Source organism: Mustela erminea, chromosome 9 (genome assembly GCF_009829155.1).
Source record: "Mustela erminea isolate mMusErm1 chromosome 9, mMusErm1.Pri, whole genome shotgun sequence".
Classification (NCBI taxonomy): domain Eukaryota; kingdom Metazoa; phylum Chordata; class Mammalia; order Carnivora; family Mustelidae; genus Mustela; species Mustela erminea.
In genome coordinates this window covers 75,441,608-75,467,368 of record NC_045622.1, presented here as the reverse complement: position 1 = coordinate 75,467,368, position 25,761 = coordinate 75,441,608, and the positions used below count along the sequence as shown (strand labels likewise).

The 25,761-nt window shown below is 39.5% G+C and overlaps 1 protein-coding gene and 1 long non-coding RNA gene across 11 annotated transcripts in view; one reads left to right on the top strand and one right to left on the bottom strand.

Moving 5' to 3' along the window:
* The window catches only part of ANO5 (anoctamin 5), a 96,041-nt gene extending 82,457 nt beyond the window's left edge, over nucleotides 1-13,584 (bottom strand). For 3 of the 8 annotated variants that reach the window (XM_032359032.1, XM_032359033.1, XM_032359034.1), the window contains exons 1-2: nucleotides 13,308-13,584; nucleotides 3,589-3,635 (exon numbers count right to left, since the gene is read on the bottom strand). In XM_032359032.1, coding sequence (XP_032214923.1) covers nucleotides 3,589-3,635; nucleotides 13,308-13,479 — 219 coding nt within the window. In that variant the 5' untranslated portion in view covers nucleotides 13,480-13,584. Of the gene's footprint in view, nucleotides 1-1,332; nucleotides 1,407-3,588; nucleotides 3,636-12,712 lie in introns of all 8 variants that reach the window. The other 5 variants (XM_032359035.1, XM_032359036.1, XM_032359037.1 and 2 more) reach the window with 3 other exon arrangements.
* Nucleotides 13,585-13,624: 40 nt separating this feature from the next.
* The window catches only part of LOC116599258, a 35,665-nt gene continuing 23,528 nt past the window's right edge, over nucleotides 13,625-25,761 (top strand). For 2 of the 3 annotated variants that reach the window (XR_004289296.1, XR_004289297.1), the window contains exons 1-2: nucleotides 13,625-14,127; nucleotides 16,172-16,282. This is a non-coding gene — a long non-coding RNA (uncharacterized LOC116599258). Of the gene's footprint in view, nucleotides 14,128-16,171; nucleotides 16,283-25,594; nucleotides 25,641-25,761 lie in introns of all 3 variants that reach the window. The other variant, XR_004289298.1, reaches the window with a different exon arrangement.

The following is a 25,761-nucleotide window of genomic DNA, read 5'->3' as shown; positions in this document are numbered from 1 at the left end:
CACTGAGAACCACATCAGATGTTCTTAAAATTTTTACTTCAACTGTCAAACATAAGTTTGATAAGAGGATAAAATCTTATTTTTATTCTTCCTGTTGTTGTTTCTTTCCTCCTCCCTCATGTTACAAAATTCTTTCTATTTTCTGTTGGAGAACTTCCTTTGATCAATCTGTTAAGGTAGATGTGCTGGTAAAAATTTGTAAAAAGTTTCCTCAGTCTTCCTTCACTTCCTTCTCTTGAGAATGTCTTGCTCATTTCTAAGGATATTTTCACTGGCTGTAGAATTCTGGATTGGATTTTTTCTTTTTCTTCTTCTTTTTCTTTTCTTTTCCTTCCTTTCTTTCTTTGTATTTGAAAAAACATGTATACCAGTTCCTTCAGCCTCATAGTTTCTGATGAGAAATCTACAGCAATTATAATTATCGTTCCCTTGTAGTTAAGACGTTGTTTCTCTCTCACTGCCTTCAAATTTTCTTTTTCTTGTATCTAGTTTTGTGAATTGGTGTGAATTTCTTTGGACTTACTTATTTCTGTGGTTCCCTCAGATTCTTGAATTTGTACTTTTAGCTCTTTTGACAAATAAAAATTTCTATTCTATCTCCAGATTCAGTGATTTCTTTTATCCTTTCCACTTTGCTGTTGAGGTTTTTTTTGTTTTTTGTTTTTTATTTCAGTTATTCTATTTTTCAGTTTTAAGCTTTCCATTATGTTCTTCATTATGTTCTTCATTTTTTTTTTTTTTGCTGAGAATTCTATTTTTTTATTTGTTCAAAGAATGTTCATAAATACTCACTGAAGCATTATTATTATGTAGCTCTACAATCCTTATCTAAATAATTCTAACATCCAGGTCACCTCAGCGTTGTTACCTGTTTTTTCTCATTCAAGCTTCTATCCTTCTGGGTCTTGGTATTACATGTGACTTTCCTCTAGAAATCTGGACTTTAGAACTTTCGAGTATTATATTATGAGTAGATTTTATTGAAACCTTTTGTTTTTTTTTTAAATATTTTATCTATTTATTTGAGAGACACAATGGGAGGAGAGAGCATGAGGGGGAGAGGTCAGAGGGAGAAGCAGACCCCCGTGGAGCGAGCAGGAAGCCCGATGTGTGACTACATCCTGGGACTCTAGGATCATGACCTGAACCCAGGCTCCCCAAACCTTATGTTTTATTAAGTCTCCTCTGATACTACTCTGGTGGTATCTGATTACTAGCTGATGCAAGTAGAAGTCCAGGTTCCCCACTTAGCCTCTGTGGACATGAAATGGTGATAAAGGTGGTAGAAGTGTTTCTCATTAATGGTGACTGGTGTTGGGGGTTCAAACTTACCATTAGACCTTCACTGATCCCAAGTTGGCTAAAAAGGGCAAGGGTGCTTCCTCCTGTTCCCCACATGGCCTTCACTGTCAGGGAGAGATAATGAGGTAGCTTTTCTCCCAGACCATGGTGAAACTACTGGCTCTCCATTGGGCTACCTCTAATACCAACCTGGCAGAAAAGGATTGGGCACTTTATTTCTACTGATGAGAGAAGAAGTCTAACTGCTTACATGGTTTCCACTGACTTCATGCAGGGGATTATGAGAGATGGACATGTTAACAACCAGTGGGAATGAAAGTCCTGGCTCCTCATTCAGAGTTCTTTGACACAAACTCTAGGAGGATTGGGGGCATCCTGTTATCACCAGACAGGGGTTAAAACCTAGTCTCCTCACTAAAACCTAGCGAACTAACTTCAGTTAGTTGTCCCTTGGGTCCTGCGGTCACTAGACAGTTTTCTTCTTCTAACTTTCAGAGTTTTCTTGTTTTATATATAATGCCCAAGTCTTTAAAAGTATTTAGCAAAAGGAACAGAGAAATTTTTTTCTATTCCATCTTTCTGGAAGTAAAAGCTACTTTTGAACTGATTAATTTGATAATATACCCACTTAATAATTCCAAACTTTATTAGGCATTCTTTAATTATGCTTCAGAGAGATGCTATTTTTATTCCAAAGTACTTTATATGAAAAAAGTTAAATCAAATGTGAAGCCTTAAAAATCTAAGTAAACTTGTTTCAAATGAAGACCCATCCAAGGTTGAAAGCAAGGAAGCAATATCCGTTGCTTTTTAAATATGCAAAGAGATAAGGAACAGAACAAATATGACTAGATGAAATTGTTTTTCTATTATAGAAGTTTAAGTCTAGAGTGTGTGTATGCAAATGAAAGATATACACAGAAGCAAGAAATGAACTCTGATTGAAGTTAACTTCAGCAATGCATATAGAGATCTGTGAGGAGTATATTACTATTATGTCAATATGAACAACATGAAAATGACAATCTATTTATTACCATTTAAATTGGATCAGTAAATCTCATATGATAACTGTTTCTTCAGTCCATTCCAGAGACATACAATATTTTCATGTTATTTTTCACATAGTGACCTTGATTCACTTACTTATTTAATAAATATGTTCCCTGGGTCATATTACATCACTTTAAGTTGTGGAGACTCTGCTTTATGACAGTGGTTTTCAAACTTCAGTAACAATAAAGATCACTTGGGGTATTTATTTTAAATCATGACTCTATAACATTATCCCCCAGTAATATGATCAGCAGTCTAAGATTGGACCCAGGAGTCTACATTTTAAAGAAAATTTTAATATAATTGTTATCCAGGTGGTCTACAAACTACACTGTAAAAGTCACTGAACTAAATGATTTTTATAGTCCCCTTGGTTGCCATGTTCTTTATCTCCCAGCAGTTTGGTCACAGGTTTTAAAGGAATCCCAGAACTTCTGTAAATCTTAAGTCAACCAGCTTATTCAGTCCATCTATCCGGTGGGTTGTGTTTTCCAGGGTGCGAATTTCAGTCATTCTTAAAAAACTATCTATATTTAAGGAACTTTTTTCCTATCTGGCTCAACACCCCAACCCAATTCAAAGAAGTCTACATCTGTGAGTGCTTTTGTGTCAGCTAGAGCCTATCAGAAAGATTATTTTATCCGAAATATCTTTAGAATGCCTATACTCTGTATAGAAGAAATGTGAATTTTTAGTGTACTTTTGTGAGTTTATATAAATAAAATAAAACCTTTATTTTTTTTTTAATTTTACAACTTGTATTTAATTTTATTATTATTTTATTTAATATATGTACTTAATTTGAGTTGAGTCATTCAAATGTAGCATGGTCATCAATAAGCACTCTTCACATACCAAGAAGGGTAACATAAAAAGCTGTCACATATCCCACCCACCTTATACTCTAACAAAGTTAAGCCAAATATTCTTCTCTTACACAGCAAAACTCAGAATATCTGAGTTGGTTTCACTGGGAGCCTCAAAACTAATCCAAACTTATATTTGCTCCCTTATCACATCTAGAAAGATTGAATATTAAATCTGCATGAAATATGGAATTTGCTCTCCTTACCAAAAACATGAGTAGATCAGAGGACAAAATAATAAGAATGTGGTATGAGTAAATAATAAATTACAAAGACCCAAGTATTCAGATGAAGTACATTTCTAACCTTGTCTTGATTTTCTGTTCTGACTTATAAGAAGCGAACATATATACATTTAACTTACCTCATTCATTCCGAAAACATATTCTGCTTCTAAATTGGATAGTCTTTCTAAATTAAATAAGAAAGGAAAAAAAATGTTAGAATGACCAACTTATCAGAATAGGTCAAAAGTCTGCATGAGGAGAAAAAAGAAATTCCAAAATTAAACAAAAAACTTGAAAGAAAAAATACCAGAAGGAAGCATCCAAAACCTTCCTGGAGCAAAGTTGTTCAAAATAGCTGTCAGTAGAAGTCAGCACCAAAAACTGTCTATAACCCAGAGGAAAAGTAAACACTGATAATTTTACCTACTAAGAAATAAGATTAACTCCAATAAATGCAGTTATTAATCTGTAGCCACAAAACTGCAAAGAAAAAAGCATCCAATAGGGATGTTCATCATTACCTCTTAGTATTCACTGTGTGAGACTTAATATTCTGTCAGCGTGTTTTCCTGGAGTTGAACGAAACTGTGTGCAAGGAAAGCACTGAAGGACACCACCAGTTCTAAACAGGTCAAATGACTTTCCTCATACACATGAGTATCTTTGTGATAGTTATGTGTTAAGTTATTTGGGCTGAAATACATCCTCGAATAAGTTTCTGATGCTAAAAAAAAAATTAAACATAGAAGATTTTCATTCTCTAGTGATTCTACATTGGAGAAACACTGAGAAATACTTTTCAAGTCAAAACCTTCCTATATAAAAACATCTTTTGGAGAAAATCACAATGGGAATGGAATAAGGGGCCATCTACAGTAACTCTAACCTTAGGAAGTGTTCATATATATTCTAAAAATATAGAAAATACAAATCTACCACTTGTATACCTCTTTCTATTTCTTTTTTCTTTCTTTCTTTTTTTTTGCTGTCCATTCCCCATTTTTTATTGTGTAAAATATAGATAACAAACCTTACTATCCAACCATTTTTAAGTGTACTATTCAAAGGTATTAAATATATTCATAATATTGAGCAACCATCACCCACCATCTATCTCCAGAACTCTTACATTTTGTAAAGCCGAAACACAATACCCATTAACAATGACTCCTCATTCTCCTCTCCTCCAGTCCCTGGCAACCACCATTCTATTTTCTGTCTCTACAGTCTTGACTACTCTATGTACCTCATAAAAGTGGAATCATACAGAATTTGTCATTATGTGAGTGGTTTATTTCACCCAGCATAATGTCCTCAAGGTTCATCAATGTTGTAGCATATATCCTTCTTTTTTGAGGCTACATAATATTCTACTGTATGTGTATACCAGATTTTATCTATCCACTCATCTGTTAATGAACACTTGGACTGTTTCCATATTTTAGCTATTATGAATAATGCTGCTATCAACATGGCTGTAAAAATATCCCTTTGAGATCCTTCTTTCAATTATTTTGAGCATATACTGAAAAGTGGAATTGCTGGATGGTATGGCAATTCAATTTTTAATTTTCTGAGGAACTGCCATATTGTTTTCGATAGCAACCATTATACATTCTCACCAACAGTCCATAAGATTCTAATGACTCCACATTCTCATCAAATCCTATTTTTGTTTGTTTGTTTTTTTGATAGTGGCCATTTTAATGGGTTTGAGGTGGTAGCTCACGTTAGTTTTGACTTGCACTTCCCTAATGACTTTGCTATTGAGCATCTTTTCTTTGACTTTGCTATTGAGCATCTTACTGGCCAATTTTATATTTTTATGTATGTGTATCCAAATCCTTTGCCTGTTTTTTAACCATATTTTTTTATTGTTGAGTTACAGGAGCTCCTTATATATTCTGAATTAGATATATGATTTGGAAACATTTTCTCCCATTCTGTGGTTTGCTTTTTTAGACTGTTTTATACTATCTTTTGATGCACAATTTTTTTTCATATTCATGAGGTCATTATGTCTCTTTTTCTTTTCTTGCATGTGCATTTGGTGTCACATACAAGAAGCCACTGCCAAATCCAACATTACGAACCTTGCTCTCTTTTATTCTAAGAGGTTAATAGTTTTAGGTCTTACATTTAGGTTTGATCCATTTTGAGTTAACTTTTGTATATGGTGGTGGTAAGGGTCCAATTTCATTCTTTTGTTATGTGGGTATCCAAATTTCCAGCACCATCTGATGAAAAAACTGTCCTTTCCCCAGAAGTCACTTGACCATATATGTGGGAGTTTATTTCTGGGCTTTCTATTCCATTCCATTGGTCTATGTCTGTTTCCATGCCAGTTCCACACTGTTTTTATTACTGTAGCTCTATGGTAAGTTTATAAATCAAGAAGTGTGAATCTTCCAGGTTTATTCTTTTGGTTTTCTTTTTTTTAAAGATTTTATTTATTTATTTGACAGACAGAGATCACAGGTAGGCAGAGAGACAGGCAGAGAGGGGGAAGCAGTCTCCCTGCTAAGCAGAGAGCCCGATGTGGGGCTCGATCCCAGGACCCTGGGATCATGACTGGAGCCAAAGGCAGAGGCTTTAACCCACTGAGCCACCCAGGCACCCCTTATTCTTCTGTTTTAAGATTGATTGTCTATTTAGTATAGATTGAGAGTTCATATGAATATTAGGGATGTATTTTTCTATTTCTGCAAAAAACATCATTGGAATTTAAGAGGGACTGCATTGAATCTATACATCACTCTGGTTAGTACTGACATCTCATTAAGTCTTTCAATCTATGAACATGAGGTATGTTTGCATTTTTAGAAAATTTTTTCAGCAGTGTTTTGTAGTTTTATTTATATAAGTCTTTCAGTCTCTGGTTAATTCTTAAATATCTTGTTCTTTTTTTAAGATTTCATTTTAATTTCAGCTAGTTAACATATAGCGTTATATTAGTTTCAGGTATACAATATAAAATTTCAACAGTTCCATACATCTTCCAGTGTTCATCACAAGTGCACTCCTGGATTAAAGACCTAAATGTCAGACCTGAAACCACAAAAATCCTGGAAGGCAGTAACTTTTTTGACATTAGCTGTAGCAACCTTTTTGTAGATATGTCTCTTATTCTATAAGTAGAATTGTTTTCCCAATTTCCTTTTCAGATTGTTCTTTGTTAGTGTACAAAAATGCAACTTTTTTGTGTAGTGACTTTGTATTCTACTTTTATGAATGCATTTATAGGCTCTAAGAGATTTGTGGGGGTACTTTTTTAGGGTTTTCTATATATAAGATCATATCATCTGTGAATAGAGAGAATTTTAATTGTTCTTTTCCAATGTAGATGCCTTTTATTTCTTTTTCTTGCCCAAGTAGTTCCAGAACTTCCAGTACTATTTTTAATAGAACAGGTAAAAGAGGAAATCCTTAGTAAATAACAACAGACATAACTCACATAAACAAAAGTTCTTTGAGGTTCCTAATAATTGTTTAAATTATGAAGAGAGATCTGAGATCAAAAAGTTTGAGATGTGCTATCTTAAGTATAAACTCAAAGAAATAGAGGCATTATGGGAATGTACAAGAATATCCATAAAAGTATTGCTGGGAATAACTAGGAAACCAAAATCATCTCAAATATCCAGAAATAGTGAAGTGGAAAATACAAGTGATATTATAGCCAATAATATATATAATAATACTAGGTATTGTATCTAGTAACAAAATTGAATGAATTTCAATTATATGCAAAAAGATTGATAAATCTCCAAAAAATATTATTTAGCAAAAAAAAAAGGGGGGGCAGAAACTTTAATATTTCACTTACATAAAGTTAATTATACAAAACCCAAGTATGTTACTTAAGGATGAATACTTAAAGGCAGATATTGTTTAGAGACAATTCTCTGTGGGTCTCTCACGTTTCTATGTATCTTGCAAGTGAGACACTGACTGCCCTCTGTTCTGGATTATCTTTTCAAGGATCTTGGTTGAGTGAATACCTTGGAAGATACAGCATCTCCTTCTGTAGCAAAGGGCAGGTTTGCTTGCATCTGGGACTACTGCAGTAGTGTCTTCCTCCAGAGCAAACAGAAGGCAAAATTATTGACTAGTACAAAAGACTCAAGTTCCTTAACTTGAGACTACTCTCCTGTATTACAACTCACCACATATGCAAGTATTTTCTGGGTCTCTTTGAGTTAATTTTTGGCAACTTAGGCCCAAGAAATGGGAAGAAAATCCTGCTACTTGGGCTACTGTGAATGCTGTGGGTAATAAACTGTCCTTTGTCTCTGATCCATGTGTCTTGTATCTTCTACCAGTATCCATGAAACTGTAGTGGGATATTCTGTTAATTTCCAGCTACAGTAAAATCTCAGACCTTTAACAGTTCTCAATATTGGATCATTAACATAACAATGATAATAATATGATAATGGCTAACATGTGTCGATTCTCCATTGTTAAGAAGTTTCAGTTCTGCAGAGGAAGCCGACCAAAACTTGAGATAAATGCTATAAACAGAGCTGGGCAGGGGAGTAGTTTAGATATGAGAAATTCAAAAAAATCTCTCTGAGGCAGGAACATATACACTGAGATCTGAAAGTTGAGCACATATCGCTTCTCATCCTTATGGCTAAGATCAAGTGTGAAAGTTGAGCACATTCAAGCCGTATGAGAACACATAAAGTCTGGAAGGCAGGAATGGTTTTGACGTGTTCAAAGAAGTGAAGGTCAGGCTGGAGATGAGGAGGTGAGGTAGAGGGGCAGGACAGAACAGAGAGGCACAGAGTTGGGGACAGTTTGTGGAAGACTCTGTATATCTGGATTTTTTTTTTCTAAGTAAAATAGCCACAAAAGAGTTTTTTGTTGTTGTTTTTAAGTAGACTCCAAGCTCAGGGTAGAGCTCAATGCAGGGGCTTCAACTCATGACCCTGAGATCAAGACCTGGGCTGAGATCAAGAGTCTGATGCTGAACCAACGGAACCACCAGGTCTCCCCACAAAAAAGCTTTTAAGTCGTATTTATTTTTACACTGTATGGAACGCACAGGTCCCTCAGTGAAGAATGGGTTAAAAAGAAGGCACAGGGATGGAGCAAAGAGACAAATTCAGAATTGCTGCAGTACACCGGTAAACCAAGAAGAAGGTGTGGCTGTCTCTGCTGCAGTGGGGGCAAGTGTGTGTGAAAACACATCAATGACTCACAGATACTTATGTAAACATTTGAAATAAACTGCGGCCAAATTTCAGAGGTACAAGTTGAGGACTCTCCTAGGCTTGAGCAATTTGAGAAGATTCTATTTAATAAAATGGGTAAGATTGTTAACGGTGGGCAAATACAGGAGAGGCTGCCCCTGGCTGCCCAGAAGTATCCTTTCTCCACCTTCTTCACTAATAAGATGCTAATTATGGTGAAGCAATGTGCTCTAGCAAAACCAAAAACAAAACAAAACACACATATCCCAGCCTTCCTTGCAACTTATATGCATAAATTGAAAGCCTCCAAGTATCATATACATGGGATTAATGTCCACCTCATCCCGTCTGTGCAAGCATTAAATGAGAAAATGCATGTGAAGTGTTTCATGCAGCTATGAGGGTGCAGAGGTCAATGAATCTAAGTTATTTTTGTTGATATTGTTACTATTATTAGGATATATTCTGTTACTGGTTTTCAAATCTTAAATTCTTTGAGATAAATTTGAGACTGTCAGAATAAAGATGAAAGAATTTCCTTGGTATTCAGATCTTTTTTGTTGCAGGGTCTGCTATTAAAAAAATAGCAAAAGCAATAGCAAAGCGCAAAAACTAAACAGTGGCTATAGCTATATCATTTAACTTTTCCAAGTGCAGGCTTTCTCATCTAAAAGACTAAAAGTATAAATAAAAATTATTTAAAAGATATAAAACATGGTCCAGCACCATCACCAAAATGTTTTACCCATGAGTACTATCTAGATGTAGAGATCAAAATTACCCAATATGGTGATCACCCTTCACTGGATTTTTGAATGAGAAAAAAACCAATCGAGCAAACTCTTATAATAAGTACACAAAAAATAAAATTCCAAGGAATACATGCTTTGTCTTTCAATGTAGGGTACTTGAATTCTGACTTAGGAGAGGCTTTTATTTTCTTGAGAACAAAGAGAGTCATTATGCACAAGAATTGTTCAGAATACAGAGGGAAGAAGTGCAAGCCTTAAACTAGGATTATAGAGTATTTTAGAATTCTGTTTTTTAGAAGAGAGAGTTGAAAAACTGTAAGCACTAACCCTTCCTTCTCCTTAGCATTTTTGCTGCATTTAACATAAAACAACTAATTGAAGCACATTTTCAAGTTGCTATCTGAGCTGGATGCAGTGTGTTTATTTGAGAATGTGGAAACGGGAGAACACAGCTCCTGCAGGTTATTTCCTACCCCTACTAATTCTCTTACCCATTTCCCTTTCAACTTGCTTTTTTCCTTAGAACTAACAACTCACTTCTTCCTTAACTAACCAATGCTCATTTTACACACCGTCTACTTCCTGACATTCTCCTTTCAGTGCTGGCCTGAAACCTCCTCTTCTGGCCCCTGTGTTTGTCTCCCTCCCCCCCCCACCAATGGTGCCCTCTCTGGGCACCCAGCCCAATTACATCACCCTTTGTGAGAGGGCAAGCCCCCAGAGCCAGGTGGGACACACTTTGTAAACTCTCCCCTTTTTTGAAAAGCAGAAAGATTAGAAAAAAACAGATATATTTCCTCACACACTGCTCTCTCTCACACATAGCGCACACTAGCTCTGTCTCTCTGACACACACATGCACAATCAGATGCGCGCACATGCCAGAGATGCAAACTGTCACACTCACTCACAAAGCATGAAGTTGTCATAATTACACATGATCACCAAAACTTTGTCAAAACAAACATATCTGAGGCAGGCTGTGAAGCCAACAACTCTTAAGTCAGCCTTTTGTCATTCCTCTGGCATCCTCTAAAATCAGTAGAAATAATTACACTCTTCCTATGGGCTTGAAACCAGAGATATAAAAGGTTTAACATCAAACGCTATGGAGAATCATAAAATATGAGCAAAAGTAAAGCCAACCCAAAGACTGGGCTTTGGGTTTTCTCTGAAAGCACATTGCTAAGAATACACACTCCAACAAACCCTGAGCCCAAAAATAGCCCTTGTATTTACCAAATAATCTTCTCAGTTTACACCTCTTCCAGCAGCATAAAACAAAATGCATATACTCAAATATTTACAATCCTAAAGGAGGGGTGGTTTGGCTAAATACAATGCTTAAAGCAGTTGTAAAGATTCAAGCAACTTTACATTCAACTTTACTTGTGTCTTTTCTAATGTTAAACCCTTAAAACTGTCTTTTGCCATGTTGAATGTGTCATAAATTAACTAAAGAATGAATATTTCAAATCACAACTTCCTTACAATGTCAAGCAGTCAATAGTTCAATTTCAGCAACACTGACATTTTACCAGCAGTATTTGTTTAGGAACTATTTAAACATTGTTACACTTGGGGTGCCTGGGTGGCAAGGTTGTTTAAGTGACCAACTTTTGGTTTCCAGTCAGGTCATAATCTCAGGGTCCTGAGATTGAGCCCTGAATCAGGCTCAATGCTCAGTGCAGAGTCTGAGGTTCTCTCTCCCTCTCCTCTGCCCCTCTCACTCGTTCTCTCTCTCTCACAAAAGTAAATAAATAAATCATTAAAAAGTACACACACACAAACACACACACATATACACATATATATTTACTCATTGCCTTTACAATTCAGTTTAAGAATTATTAGATAGTGGGAAAACAGCTAACTGGATAAGATTGATAGCTTATGTATTCAATTTTGAAGAAAATAAACAAAGAGAATGTAACAAATCCTAGAAACATCTCATTAACTATTATGTCTAAAAGGTAAAATGTTAGCATTCTGTCTCTAGGAAAAAACGTGTATTCATGCAAAAACTTGTCCACGAATTTCAGAGCAGCATTATCTGTGCTGATGGGAATAAAAGGTACAACCCAATTTTCCACCAACTGATGACTAGATAAAATGGTATGTCTATAATGATGGAGTAGCACATCGCAATAAAAAAGGAAGGAGGCAAATTACAACACGGATGAACTTCAGAAACATTATGGTAAGAGACAGAAAACAGTTACAAAAGACCACCCATTGTAAGAGTCTGTTTTTTAGGAAGTGTCCGGAATAAGTACATCTGGACAGTAAGTAGATTAATAACTGCCTAGAACTAAGTGTAGGAAATAGGGGGATGGGGAGTGACAGCTAAGGTTTCCATTGGCTAAGGTTTCTATTTGAGGAGACGATTGCAAAACCGTAAATACACTAAAGAGCACCGATTGTACACTTGAAATAGATGACTTACGGTATCTAAATTACATCTCAATAAAACTTAAGAAAAGAGAGGGCTCAATAATGCATTGTATTTCTTGGTGACTCTGAAGACTCAATAAGGCCTACTAGGATGTTTTATCACTTAAAAAAAAACTGTTTCCATGTTCAGTTCTAATACCAAACAAGACATGAAAACAGAGTGTCTCCGAGGCAAGTGTCATTGAGAGTCCTGGAGATAGCCCCCAAAACATACGTGCATTCTTAGGCATATGTGTGCACTGAAAAAGAGCCACAGAACATAGGTCTGTGCAACGGCCTTAGCAAACAATGAACATATATTTCTCAACGGAACTGAAGATTCAGTGAAAGCCAGTAAAACAGCAGCGTTTCCAGGTGCACAAGAATCTCAAGCCCATGGACCGCAGGGTCTGCCCCTCGCGTAATTACCGAGAATTGGCAAGTGAAGAGAGGCAGAAGAACTCAAGAGCTAGCTCCGTACACCGGAGACCGCTGTCACACATCCAAAGCCTCGGCCCCGCGTGGGAGTCTGAGGCCCGAGCGCCGCAGCTCCCGCGGCGAACGCGCTTGCCTCGCCGCCCGCATTATTCCACCGCCCGGCGGCGCACACTGGAGCAGCACGGCGGTCTCGGAACCGCCGGGGTCACAGGACGCAGGTCCCGGGCTGACGCGAGCGGCAGGGGAAATCACGGTGGGCTGACACCCAGCCACCCGCCGGGGTTAGGGAATGTGCGTCTTGCAGCCGCTGTCTCGCGCAGGGCATGCCGCCCCGAGAACGTCCCCGGGATCCAGGCCGCAGGGCCGCCAACGTCCCCCGGGGTCCCCGCGCGCCCAGCCCGCCCCCCCGCCCCCGCGCCACTGAGTCCGCCGGCTCCTACCTTCCTCCTGCACCATCTCCAGGACGTCTGGATCGCCCATCTTTGCCAGCTCGTTAATGACACTGACCGAGTGGCGGCAGATGGACCACTGCGACTGGAGATGAGGTCTGGGGTAGAGGCTGAATCGAACCGTGGCCCGCTGGCTTTGCTGCCCCGACACCCAGTTGCCCAAGTTTTCGGCAGTCTTCACTTTGAGGACCTCCCTCGGCTCGGTCCCCACCAGCGTCGGGTTCTTCAGCCAGTTGGGCTTCTTCTCCAGCTGGTACTTACTACGGAACGGCTTCGCGCCCTTGGCCTTGCGCTTCACCTCTCTCTCCCGGTAGCGCTCCTGGGTGCCCTCCCAGTACCGCTCCCGGAGCTTCCTGGGCCCCGGGACGCCCAGGCTCCACAACTCCTCCCGTGGGCTGCTGATACTCACGGCCACCCGGGACTGCCCCTCGGCTTCCACCCGGTCACTTTCGCCCCGCCCCTCTCCGCAGCTCTCTCCCTCCCGCCCCGCCGTCGCCCCTCCCCCGGGGGCCGCCCTCTCCCCGCCCCTCGCCTCGGAGGGCTCCCACCCCGCCCGCCCTTCTCTGCTCCCGCCGCCCGAGCCCACCGGCCTCGGCTCCTTCGCTTCCTCCGGGTCCGTCGTCTCCGGGACCTCCGGGGGCTCCGCCGCCTCCCGGCTCTCTTGGCCGCTCAGCCCCATCAACAGGTCCCGCTGGTCCCCTTCTACCCGGTTGGCCCACACCCAAGACTGCTGTCCCTCCTCGGCTGCCTCCTCCCATCTCTCCGAACCCTCCTCCTCCGGTCTCCGCCGACCGGCCGGGTCCTCCTCGTCCATCTGCCCAGCCCTCCGCCTTCCGCGGGTGGCCCTCGGAGGGAACCCTCCTCCCAGTTGAGGAGTTATTTTTTGTCGGGGGAGGAAAAGCCCCCTTCCCTTAAGGGGGCTCCTGCCTTAAGCACGGCGCGTGGGCGGGTCTCCGAAGCCTGCAGCCCCTCCCTCCCCGCCTCTGCCACCTGTCGCGCGACTCTTCAATTTTCTCCCTTGGGCCTCTTTCCTGGGCCTAAACCAATCTCTCTAATATAGTTGAGGACGAGTGCAGACGTGTTTTATTATTGTTGTTGTTTTACCTGAGTTCGAATTCAGCCAATGTCCCTTACAAGTTGGACGGCATTGGGCGCGCTTCTAGAAGCCTCATTTTGTAAATAAGAACAGCAGCACTCACCTCCCAGAGTGCTGTGAGGAGTATAGAGCGGTAGTGCAATGTGCTAACACTGAGCTGCTCTCAGAACTCAGCCAAAGGACATGGAGCCCTGCTCCACCTCCACCTTACTGCCTTGAGCGGAGGAAATGGTCCCCCTCTTCACAGCCTCCTCTGAACTGGTTCTGTGTGGCTGAGACCCTATCAACTGCCAGCTCCCCATACTTGGAGGTAAGAATCACCGTTTAAGGAGGGGAACTAGAGGAGTGCCGGGGAACTGAGGGGGCGGAAAGCCTTGACGATGTTGAAAAGGGAGTGACGGAGTTTGGGGCAGGGATGGGGTGATTTAAGAATAAGGAGGAGGAAGGGCGCCTGGGTGGCTCAGTAGGTTAAGCCTCTTATTCCGTGGTGGTCCTGGGATTAAGCCACATAGGCTCCCTGCTCAGTGTGGAGGCTGCTTCTTTTTCACACGCTCCCTCTGTGCTCTGTCTCTCTAATAATAAATAAAATTTTACACCACACACACACACACACACACACACACACACACACACACACACACACACACCACCTCTAAAAAAAGAATAAGGAGGAAAGTCAAAGATGACCAGGGAAAATCTGACCTTTCTTCATTTTCAAGCTATTCTTTTTTTTTTTTTTCTATTGACATTTTGGAACTGAGAATTACCATTTACAGGTGAGGAAACAGGCCTAGAAAGAAATGTTTTGGTGTAGGTCTTGGTTAACTGTGGAACTGAAAATCTTTTTTCTTTCTTTTTTTTTTTTTGTCTCTTTTTCTTCTCTCTTCTTTCATTTTCTTTTTCTTTCTTCTTTCCTTCCTCTAATCCTTTCTTTCCTTTTCTATACCATGCTATGAGTTCCCTATTTAAACTTTTAGGAATGACATCCGTTCTGGTCAAGTGGATTGAGACTAGAGGCAATTCCTTACTGGATGCATTTTGGAATTGTGTTTGAAATACGAATGTACATAGGTTAAGCAATAATCTTAAATGTGACCATAATAAATCACTAGTTATGATATGAGTGTTTAGTTTTTGCCCCTTGATTATTGATCACTCTTTGATTCCAATAAGATGTGGAACAATGTGATATATTTCTTGTTCTTCCTGTATACCAGTCCTCTGCTGGGTTCTGTGGATATGTGATTAATCAGATGACAATAGTCTTTGTTTTACATAGATTAAATAAAAACAAGTGCAATAAAGTTATTTTTATAATTTTATAAAATTCTGTTTTATATTTCTTGATTGTCTACTATATTTGAAGTGACACCTATGAGAAGACATTTCATATTGATGATTTTGCCCAAAAGTAATTGGACTTTTTGATGGTGTATTTGCTGATGTTTTATCATTTTCTTGTAAACTTTGTTAAAATTGGAAGGCTCCTTTTGTTCCTTTGATAAAGGTCTTTATCTTACCCACAATTCTTTTAGCTCTTGGAAATTTTCTCTGTACCTTTAACTCTGCAATACTTTATGTTGCTTATCCATTTGTAATTTTAGGATCTGTCCATTTCCTCCATTGCTACATCCTACATCTTGTAACAGAATCATCAACCACACATTCCAGAATTTTGTTCTGAATAATGAATACATGTTCTTTTAATGTAATTGAACACACAGATAAGTATTGGATTGGGGTAAAAAATTGTCTTTAAGAAAAAAAAAAAGTGTTCTTTTTAGCCCTCTAGATGAATTCTGTGTTTGTTTCAAGATTATTTGGTTTTTGTTTCAGTGTTACTACAATCATCAGGTAGTGCTATTTAAAAAAAAAAAATTGCCTTTTGTTGATGAGGATTAAGGAATGTACTTATTGTGATGATTAAAATGAAAACTTAGGAGTGCCTGGCTTGTTCAGTCAGTAGAGCAGGTGACTCAGGATCTCAGGATCATGAGTTCAAGCCCGACACTAGATGTGGAGGTCACTAAAAATAAAAAATAAAAATAAATAAATAACTTGAAAAAATATTTGCTTTTGTTTCTTAAACTAAGGGTGGTATGTAAAAGTATTTAAATAATAATAGAAGCACAGCTGTAAAGATATATATATATATATATGGCGATACTTTGAAAATTAAACTGTTCACTGACAGATCAAAAGAATTATTTGCCAACTGACAAGTGAAAGTATGAATTTGCTATTGGAAAGACACTTCAGGGGAGTCATTATATAATATGTGAAAGCCTGAGGTGTATGGAAGTGAAATGTATACACTTGAGCAACACTTACATATGAGTAATTTTTTATTCTAGCAAGTTGATTGAAGAGCTGGATTTAACTCTGAAGAGGACAAATTCATGAGCTAGACTTTGGAGACCAGAAAAGGCCTTGGGACGTTATCTGATGAATTCTCCATTCTCCTGGTATTTAAAGAAAGAATGTGGCACCTCCAGTCCATGTTCTAGATCAGTCTGCTTTCTCGATTTCTCTACATATCATACTTTACTTCCTAGACTAAGTTTTCTTCTTTTGGGCTATTAGGCATTTATTATTTTTTAACTCCTAAAAATTTCATTCATTCGATGTTTCGTTGACCCTCGAACAATAGAGGGGTTGGGACATCAACCCTCCTGTAGTCAAAAATCTGCATATAACTTTTGACTCCCCCAAAACTTAACCATCAATAGCCTACTGATGATCAGAAACCTTAACAAGGACATAAACAATTAACACATATTTTTTATGTTATATGTATTACATACTGTATTCTTATAATAAAGTAAGAAAATGTTAAAATCATAAGGAAGAGAAAGTGGATTTACTGTTTTTATCAAAAATGACCGTGTATAAGTGGATCAAACCTATGGGGCTCAAGGATCAACTATTTTTTTTTTAATTATGTATTGTTAGTCAGCATACGGTACATCATTAGTTTCTGATACAGTGTTCCATGATTCATTATTTGTGTATAACACCCAGTGCTCCATGCAATACGTGTGCTCCTTAATACCCGTCCCTGGGCTAAGCTATCCCGTAGGCCCCTCCCTTCTAAAACCCTCAGTTTGATTCCCAGAGTCCATAGTCTGTCATGGTTCATCTCCCACTCTGATTCCCGCCCCCCTTCATTTTTCCCTTCCTTCTGCTAATGTCAACTATGTTTTTAATATCACTACAATCCTCATAAAAGAGCATGCTCTAAAGTATGGAGTTTTGACTCAGGAATCAAAAGACCTATATCCTATCCTTGTCTCTGTTCCTTAATAAGCAGAACAGCACAATGACCTTGAACTAATGACTTTGCTTCTATGAGCAACAGGTTCCCCCCGCATCTGTCAATATTAAAGCTCTTACCTGTTCTGCCCATCTCCCAAAGTTGTTGTGAAGTCAAACAAATGACATGCCTGAAAGGCATTTAGAAAACAAACCTGAGAAATTTTTATTGACTGACACAAATAAAGTTACAGATTTGCCAGACGGTAGGGGCACTAGTCCTGGATGTTGCTTTCCCCCACAAAGTGCTGCTTGAACCATCTCCCCAGAATTTCCGGGCACTTTCTTATTCCATAAAGATTCCTCACTCATTATTCCCTGATTTCAGAGGGTCTGCGTCTCTGTAGTTGCAAAACTTATTTCTTCAAATCTTGGCTTTTTTTTTTTTTTCTTTAAGGTCCAGGACTTTTATAATGAGCCCTAGTCCTATGTATTACCACCTTTATCACAGCCTATCATCTTGAATTCTTCCCTCCTAGAAAAATCTCACTTCGCGAGCTGACTTCTGGAACCATTGTAGTTATCAAAATAATTTAATACTTAGCCCTCATGCACATGCTTGTAAATGCCTAGAATGCCATGTCAGCTCTGCCTTGTTACTAGGAAAATGGTATTGGTTCCCAGACTAAAGAGATCATGGGGAAGGGTCTCAGCAGAATATAAGGAACAAAGGTGTGTTATCTTCTCCCATGCCGGCTTGGGACGGCAACTGAGTTAGAAAGGACACTGCAACGCTTGCAATCCGCCAATGGCTGTCTATTACACATAAGGGAAAATGTGAATGCCTTTCTTGTCAGTAGGATTGCAAAGCTCTATTTCCATGATCTCGGCCTGGCTACATCTCTGTTATGATTTCCCACTTCTCCCATCACGCTCCCATCACACTCCAGCCAAGACAGCCATGTCTTATTGCTGTTCCTTAAAACAATGAGCGCTTACTCATTACTTCCCCAAGCACTTTGCACTTGCTCTTCTGCCATAAAGATCTTCACTCAGATGCTTGATCTTTTACTCTTACGTCATTCAGTTTCTAAGCAGATGTCACTTCCTTGGAAAGAACTTTGCCAAGCATCCTAAGGCAACAACCTCACACAACTATATTCTTACCCTGTGTTATTTTTCTTCATAGCAGGTCTCTCCTCCTGACTCTATATTTATTTGCTCATGTGGATTTACTTGTGTATAAGCTCTGTGGAGGCTGAGGTTTCATGGTTGTTTCTGTGGCACTTAGAATGCTGCCTGACCCAGAAAGGCTCTCAATAAATATTTCTTGAATGAACGATATGGCCAAGGTTTATCATCAAATGTCCTATTCTTTTAGTCTAGCCAGCAGCTGACTCCCCCAATACCCCGTGCTTTCTAGCAGCTGGGCAAGTAATCTTATTACACACTCGGAGTGGCTGGTGACTTTAAAAATGTCAAGTGCCATTCTGAGAAATAATTTCTTAGTCTGAGAAAACTATAAAATTTACCCAAAGAAACTACTAGAATTAGCGCAAATACCCAGAGTAAATCAGGACTTCATCTCACCATCTGAGCACCAATCTCTTGGCTTCTCTTTGGACCCAGATGCTGGATCTTTGGCAAACAGTGGTAGCAAATAGCAAGAAGAGGCGAGTTGACCCATCTGTGCTGTAGTGCTGTCTTCCTGTACTGATATGTGTCCTTTAGTATAAAATAATCACATTCTTTTCCTTAAATGGCAGATGTTTTGTATTGTTATTTTTCTTTGGCATACACATAAATAGGGGATAAAAATTTAAAATAATCCATGTGGCCTACACTGGCTGCATCAAAGAAGAATTGGCATCTTGGGCATTGAGTGGATTTGCACCTATTACTATATTTCTTTTCCATCTTCCACAGATAAGCTTTTCCATCAATGAGTCTGTACTCACCAACCCTACATTTTCCTTACCGTCACATCTTTTACTGAACCTTATTATGCTCCTGAAAGGTTTTCATGCCACCCTTAGAGGGTATCCTTCCTTGCTCTGTATCAGTCATTATATGCAGTTCCTCCTTCCAAATCCTCCCCGTGGTTCTCAAGACCTATGCCATTCTGAGTCCCTTTAATTCTCACTCTCCCACTCCTAAAACGCACATTAAAGCCGGACTCTTCTGGATCAGGAAGACCTGTCTCAGGTTTGACTCCTCCCTCTGCTACCTAGTGGCTGCATAACCTTGAGCTCATGAGTTTACCTCTCTAAATCTTAATTCCCGCATCTATATCATAAAAACAGGAAAATTAAATAGTAATGCCAAGTCCTTGTCACATAGGAGATATTAAATAAATGTGAATTTTCACCTTCCTTTTGTAAACACTCAATGATTTCCTTGGCTCTTTCATCTTCTCTCAGCAAAAGGTCCCTTTTATTCACATTTACTCTTTTTCCCCATCAACTATCCTTCTTTAAGGCTCTCTCTTAAATATATGGGTCCACATTTATTTCCCATTGAAAATTTGTAAGTTCCAGGGGACTCTGGGTGGGTCAGTCTTTTGGGCATCTGAGTCTTGATTTTGGCTTAGGTCGTGATCTCAGAGTCATGGGATTGAGCCCCATGATGGCTCTGTGCTCTGTGTGAGGTCTGCTTGTCCCTCTCCCTCTGCTCCTTTCCCTGCTCATGCTTACACATGCTCTCTCTCTCTCTCTCTCTCTTTCTCAAATAAATAAATTAATTATTAAAACAGAAAGAAAATTTCTAAGTTCCTTGGAAAATTTTTGTCACCTGTGTGTTCTAATATTACCTTTATGTGAACAAATCAGTCTTCCTTCAAACTAGTTCCGCTCCCACTCTCCTACTTATTTCAGAGTTATCAGGGTTATCTCAAGCTAGTGGTACTAATTATAATAGCTAAGATTACTCATATATGTACTAAATTATGTGCTTTGCATATATTACTACATTGAGTTTGCATGATGATATGAGTAGGTACTTATTATAGACACCTTTCGTGTGTGCTGAACATCTTAGTTCATGCTATCTTTTATTTTTTGTTAAGATATCATTTATTTTATCATTTATTTATTTGTAAGGGGGAAGCAGCAGTTGGAGAAACAGGCTCCCCTCAGCAGGAAGCCCAACGTGGGGCTCTGTCCCAAGACCCTGGGATCATGACCTAAGCTGAAGGCAGTCACCTAACTGACTGAGCTACCCAGGCATCCCTCACCCCCCCCTTTTAAAAAATCACTTTATTGGGGCATAATTTATAAAAATTATGATTATATTAATAGTTAAATTCACCAATTAAAGTGTGTAATTAGATAAGTTTTGTGATATGTATGTCATCACAACATTTACTACATAGACTATTTCCGTGCATTTGTAGTCAGTCCCCTTGTCCCATCCCGTGGCCCCTGGCGATCACTGATATTCTTTCTGTCACCAGCACTGGATTCTCCTTTCCATTCCAGTTTTTACTATGGCAGTTACTTATCCACATGTAAAATTGGAAAGGATCTTGCCTGAACTCCACTGAGAATCTCATGCTTTCTTCCCTAGGGTTTCTCTACCACCATGAAGTGGGGTTCCTAAGCGTGTCTGTGCTGCTACTCTGACATATGTGCAAACCTTTTAAGAGGAAGGAAGTTAGCTGGGGCACCTGGGTAGCTCAGCTGGTTAACTGTCTGGCTTTGGCTTGGGCCATGATTCAGGGGTCCTGGAATCTAGCTCTGCATCAAGCATCACAGAGCTCCCTGCTCAGCGGGAAGTCTGCTCCTCCCTCTCACTCTGCCCCTCCCCCACTCATGCATGCACTCTTTCTCTCTCTTACTCACTGTGTCTCTCAAATAAATGAATAAAATCCTTAAAAAATAAACAAAACAAACTAACAAACAAAACCAGGGAATTTACCAGAATATGGTCAACTCTGACTAGTAGGGGTTATTGCCATTCGTTGGTGGGGCATTTCTGAGGTGTATTTAGTACAGCTCTTCAAGGGTATACCAGAGGGACCATCCCCCATTTGCCCTTCAATCATCTTTTTCTTCCTTCCCTGTGTGACTCTTTCCAGCATTCCCTTCCTCCACACTCCGCTTCCTTAGAATCTCTTCCCAAAATAATCTTTCTGAACACAAGTCATATGTCAGGCTATTAGAGAAAATCCATGTTAAGATAGAATGACTTTTGTATCCTTATTTTTTAAAGGCATTTAGGAAACTGAGGCAAAAAAAAAAAAAAAAAAGATTAACCACCCAGAATTGCATGGCTATTTTTTTAAATTTGATTAACATATAATGTATTATTTGCTTCAGGGGAACAGGTCTGTGAATCATCAGTCTTATACAATTCACAGCACTCACCATATCACATACCTTCCCCAGTCTCGACAACCCAGCCACCCATCCCTCCCCACTCACCCACCAGCAACCCTCAGTTTGTTTCCTGAGATTAAGAGTCTCTTGTGGTTGTCTCTCTCCCCAGTCCATCTTTTTCACTTTTTTCCCCTCCCTTCCCCCCAAAGCCCCAATCCTGCCTCTCAAATTCCTCATATCAGAGATGCCATATGATAATTGTCTTTCTCTAACTGACTTATTTTGCTTAGCATAATACCCTCTAGTTCCATCCACATCATTGCAAATGGCAAGATTTCATTTCTGTTGATGGCTGCGTAGTATTCCATTGTATATATATACCACATCTTCTTTATCCATTCATATGTTGATGGAGATCTAGGTTCTTTCCATAGTTTGGCTACTGTGGACATTGCTGCTATAAACATTCAGGTTCATGTGCCCCTTCAGATCACTACATTTGGATATTTAAGGTAAATACCCAGTAGTGTGTTTGCTGAGTCATAGGGTAGCTCTATTTCCAACTTTTTGAGGAACCTCCATGTGTTTTCCAGAGTGGCTGCACCAGCTCTCATTCCCATCAACAGTGTAGGAGGGTTTCCCTTTCTCCACATCTTTGCCAACACCTGTCATTTCCTAACTGGTTAATTTTAGCCATTCTGATTGGTGTGAGGTGATATCTCACTGTGATTTTGATTTATAGTTCCCAGGTGCTGAGTGATGTTGAGCACTTTTTCATCTATCTGTTGGCCATGTGGATATCATTTTTTGCAGAAATGTCTGTTCATGTCTTCTGCCCATTTCTTGATTGGATTTTTTGTTCTTCGGGTGTTGACTTTAGTAAGTTCTTTTAGATTTTGGATACTAGCCCTTTATCTGATATGTCATGCAAATATCTTCTCCCATTCTGTCAGTTGTCTTTCAGTTTTGTTGACTGTTTCCTTTTCTGCACAAAATCTTTTATCTTGATGAATTCCCAGTAGTTCATTTTTGCACTTGCTTCCCTTGACTTTGGTGATGTTTCTAGGAAGAATTTGCTGTGGCTGAAGTTGGTGAGGTTGCTGCTTGTGTTCTTCTCAAGGATTTTGATGGACCTGTCTAACATTGAGGCCTTTCATCATTTTGAGTCTATTTTTGCGTGTGGTGAAAGGAAATGGTCCAGTTTCATTCTTCTGCATGTGGCTGTCCAATTTTCCCAAGCTTGAAGTCTGGAATTTTGATGCTGCCAACTTTGGCTTTCTTTTTCAAGACCCCTTGGCTTTAAGGGGTCTCTTCTGGTTCCATATAAATTTTAGGATTATTTGTTCCACTTCTTTGAAAGAAATTGATGGCATTTTGATAGGAATTGCATTAAATGTGTAGCTTGTTCTGGGTAGCATAGACATTTTCATAATATTTGTTCTTCCAGTGCATGAACATGCAACATTTTTCCATTTCTTTGTGTCTTCCTCAATTTCTTTCATAAATACTCTACAGTTTTCTGCGTACAGATTCTTTGCCTCTTTGGTTAGGTTTATTCCTAGGTATCTTATGGTTTGGGGTGCAATTGTAAATGGGATTGACTCCTTAATCTCTCTTTCTTCTGTCTTGCTGTTGGTGTATAGAAATGCAAGTGATTTCTGTGCTTTGGTTTTATATCCTAACACTTTACTAAATTCCTGTATGAGTTCTAGCAGTTTTGGAGTGGAGTCTTTTGGGTTTTCCACATAAAGTATCATATCATCTGCAAAGAGTGAGAGTTTGACTTCTTTGCTGATTTGAATTCCTTTTATTTCTTTTTGTTGTCTGATTGCTAAGGCTAGAACTTCCAGTACTATGTTAAATAGCAATGGTGATACTAGACAGCCGTGCTGTGTTCCTGATCTTAGGGGGGAAAGCTCTCGGTTTTTCCCCATTGAAAATGAGATTCACAGGGCACCTGGGTAGCTTAGTCGGTTAAAGCCTCTGCTTTCGGCTCGGGTCATGGTCCCAGGGACCTGGGATCGAGCCCTGCATCGGGATCTCCGCTCAGCAGGGAACCTGTTTCCCCCCCACCTCTCTCTGCCTACTTGTGATCTCTTCTGTCAAATAAATAAAATCTTAAAAAAAAAGAGAAAATGATATTTTCTGTGGGTTTTTCATAGATGGTTTTGATGATACTGAGGTATGTACCCTCTGTATGTACACTGTGAAGAGTTTTGATCAAGAAAGGATGCTGTACTTTGTCAAATGCTTTTTGAGCATCTATTGAGAGTATACTATGGTTCCTGTTCTTTCTTTTAATGTATTGTATCACATTGATTGATTTGCTTCTTTATAATATACACTAACCAATCAGAAGAGACCCAAAGCCATAGGGAGAAAAAAAGAATATATATATATATATGCACACACACAGACACACACACATATGTGATTAGGCTAGTGAATAGAACAGAGCCACACATTTGATTTTGGGAGTATTTTGATCTGTTAGAAGAAACTGCCTCCCACAATTTTAAAGAAAGAAAAAATATATATATAGACGTATGTATATGTGTATATATATAGGTAAACACGATAAAGGGATAGAATATGACTGTAAGGATGAAGATTAAAAATGATTCTAAAAAAGGAATTGATCAGATAAGAAGTTGGTTGAAAAAAAAAAAAAAGAGGAAAGAATGTGATCAAGCTGGAGACTAGAACAAAGCCATGTGCTGGATTTAGGGTATATTTTGATCAGTTAGAAAAAACTGTATCCCACGATTTTAAAGAAAGAAAAACTTATATGTTTACAAAAAATAAGGTTAAATAGAATGAAAGGATAGAATATAACTATAACAATGAAGATTAAAAAAAAATTTTTAAGGTGTTGATAAGACAAAATAATTTAAAAAGGTTAAAACAGGAAAGAGGAAAAATTTTTAAAAATAGAATAAGAAAAAATAAAATTAAAAAAATTTAACTTTGAAAGGCTAAGGAATCATGGGAAAAGAGCCATGAATTTTAGGTGTTACATTCCCCTAACTCTGGAGTTCCACCGTTCTTATTGATCAGTGAGCTTGGTCTTGGCTGGACGTTCTTGCTGATCTTCTGAGGGAGGGGTATGTTGCCATGATTCTCAGATGTCTTTGCCCAAGGCAGAATTGCACCGCCGTCGCCAGGGGCCAGGCTAAGCAATCTGTTCAGGTTTGCTCTGGGGAGCTTTTGTTCCCTGAACACTTTTCGTAGAGCTCTGGAGGATGGGAATGAAAATGGCAGCCTCCTAATCTCTGGCCCATAGGAGCCAAGAGCTCAGGGCCCCACTTCTTGGTGCACCCTCAGAGAAAACCCATCAATCACTCCCGTCTCCCTGGTCTCCAGCTGCGCTCCATGCTCACCGGGCCTGTGACCAAGCGTTTCTGTCTCTGGTGCATGGCCCCATTTGGAGTCTCCAAATCCAGCTGATTTCTGCAACATGCTCCCATGCTGCTCCTCCTGGAGGAGGAAGGAGAGGGAATCTCTCTGGACCTGCCACTTGTGGGGTCCCTGCTGGAACAGCAGTAGCCCAACTGTGCCTCGGATCATGGTTTAAGGTAACCCCGAGCTGGGAGCCCCTTCCTCGCCTGCATCTCTGCAGCCAGCTTCCCTACTCTGATACTCAGGCACCCTTGCTCTTTTTGTGACACTGCCAGTCCTGGGACACCACACTGTCCCCGCGAGGGCTCCACCCCCCACTTAGCCTCTAGAGCAATGTCCATCAGTGGAGCAGACTTCTAAAAGTCCCGATTTTGTGCTCCACTGCTCTGCCACTTGCTGGGAGCCGGCCCCAACCCCCACAGTCTCTCTTACCATATATCACCTCAGATTCATTTCTCCACACATCCTACCATCCAGAAAGTGGTTGCTTTTCTGTTCCTGGAATTGCGGTGCTTCTTCTCTTCAGTCTCCTTTGAGTTTGTAAGTGTTCAGAATGGCTTGATAACTATCTAGCTGAACCCCTGGGACCTGATGTCTCCTACTCTTCTGCCATCTTGCTCCTCCCTCCCCTGTATTAAAACACAAAGCAAGAGAGCTTAGATCCAGAACAGCCTGACTCTAATCGTGCTCTTAATCACTATATTGATTTTCAAAATGGAAACAAAAATTAGCTTTGATTTTGTCTAAAATGTTTATTATGTATATCTAACTTACCAGTTTTCTGTCATTTCTTCTTTTAAAATCTTTCAGTCATCAGCTATTGAAAATGCATTCATCTAGTTGGAAGCCACACCAGGTAATTTCCTGCTGCTCTCACTTACAGCCTCCCTTGTAGGTCCCTATGACAGGCTGACAGCTGGTTTTCTTCCTTCCCATCAGGCAATACTCTTTAGAGATAAGTGTGTTTGCTTTGGGGT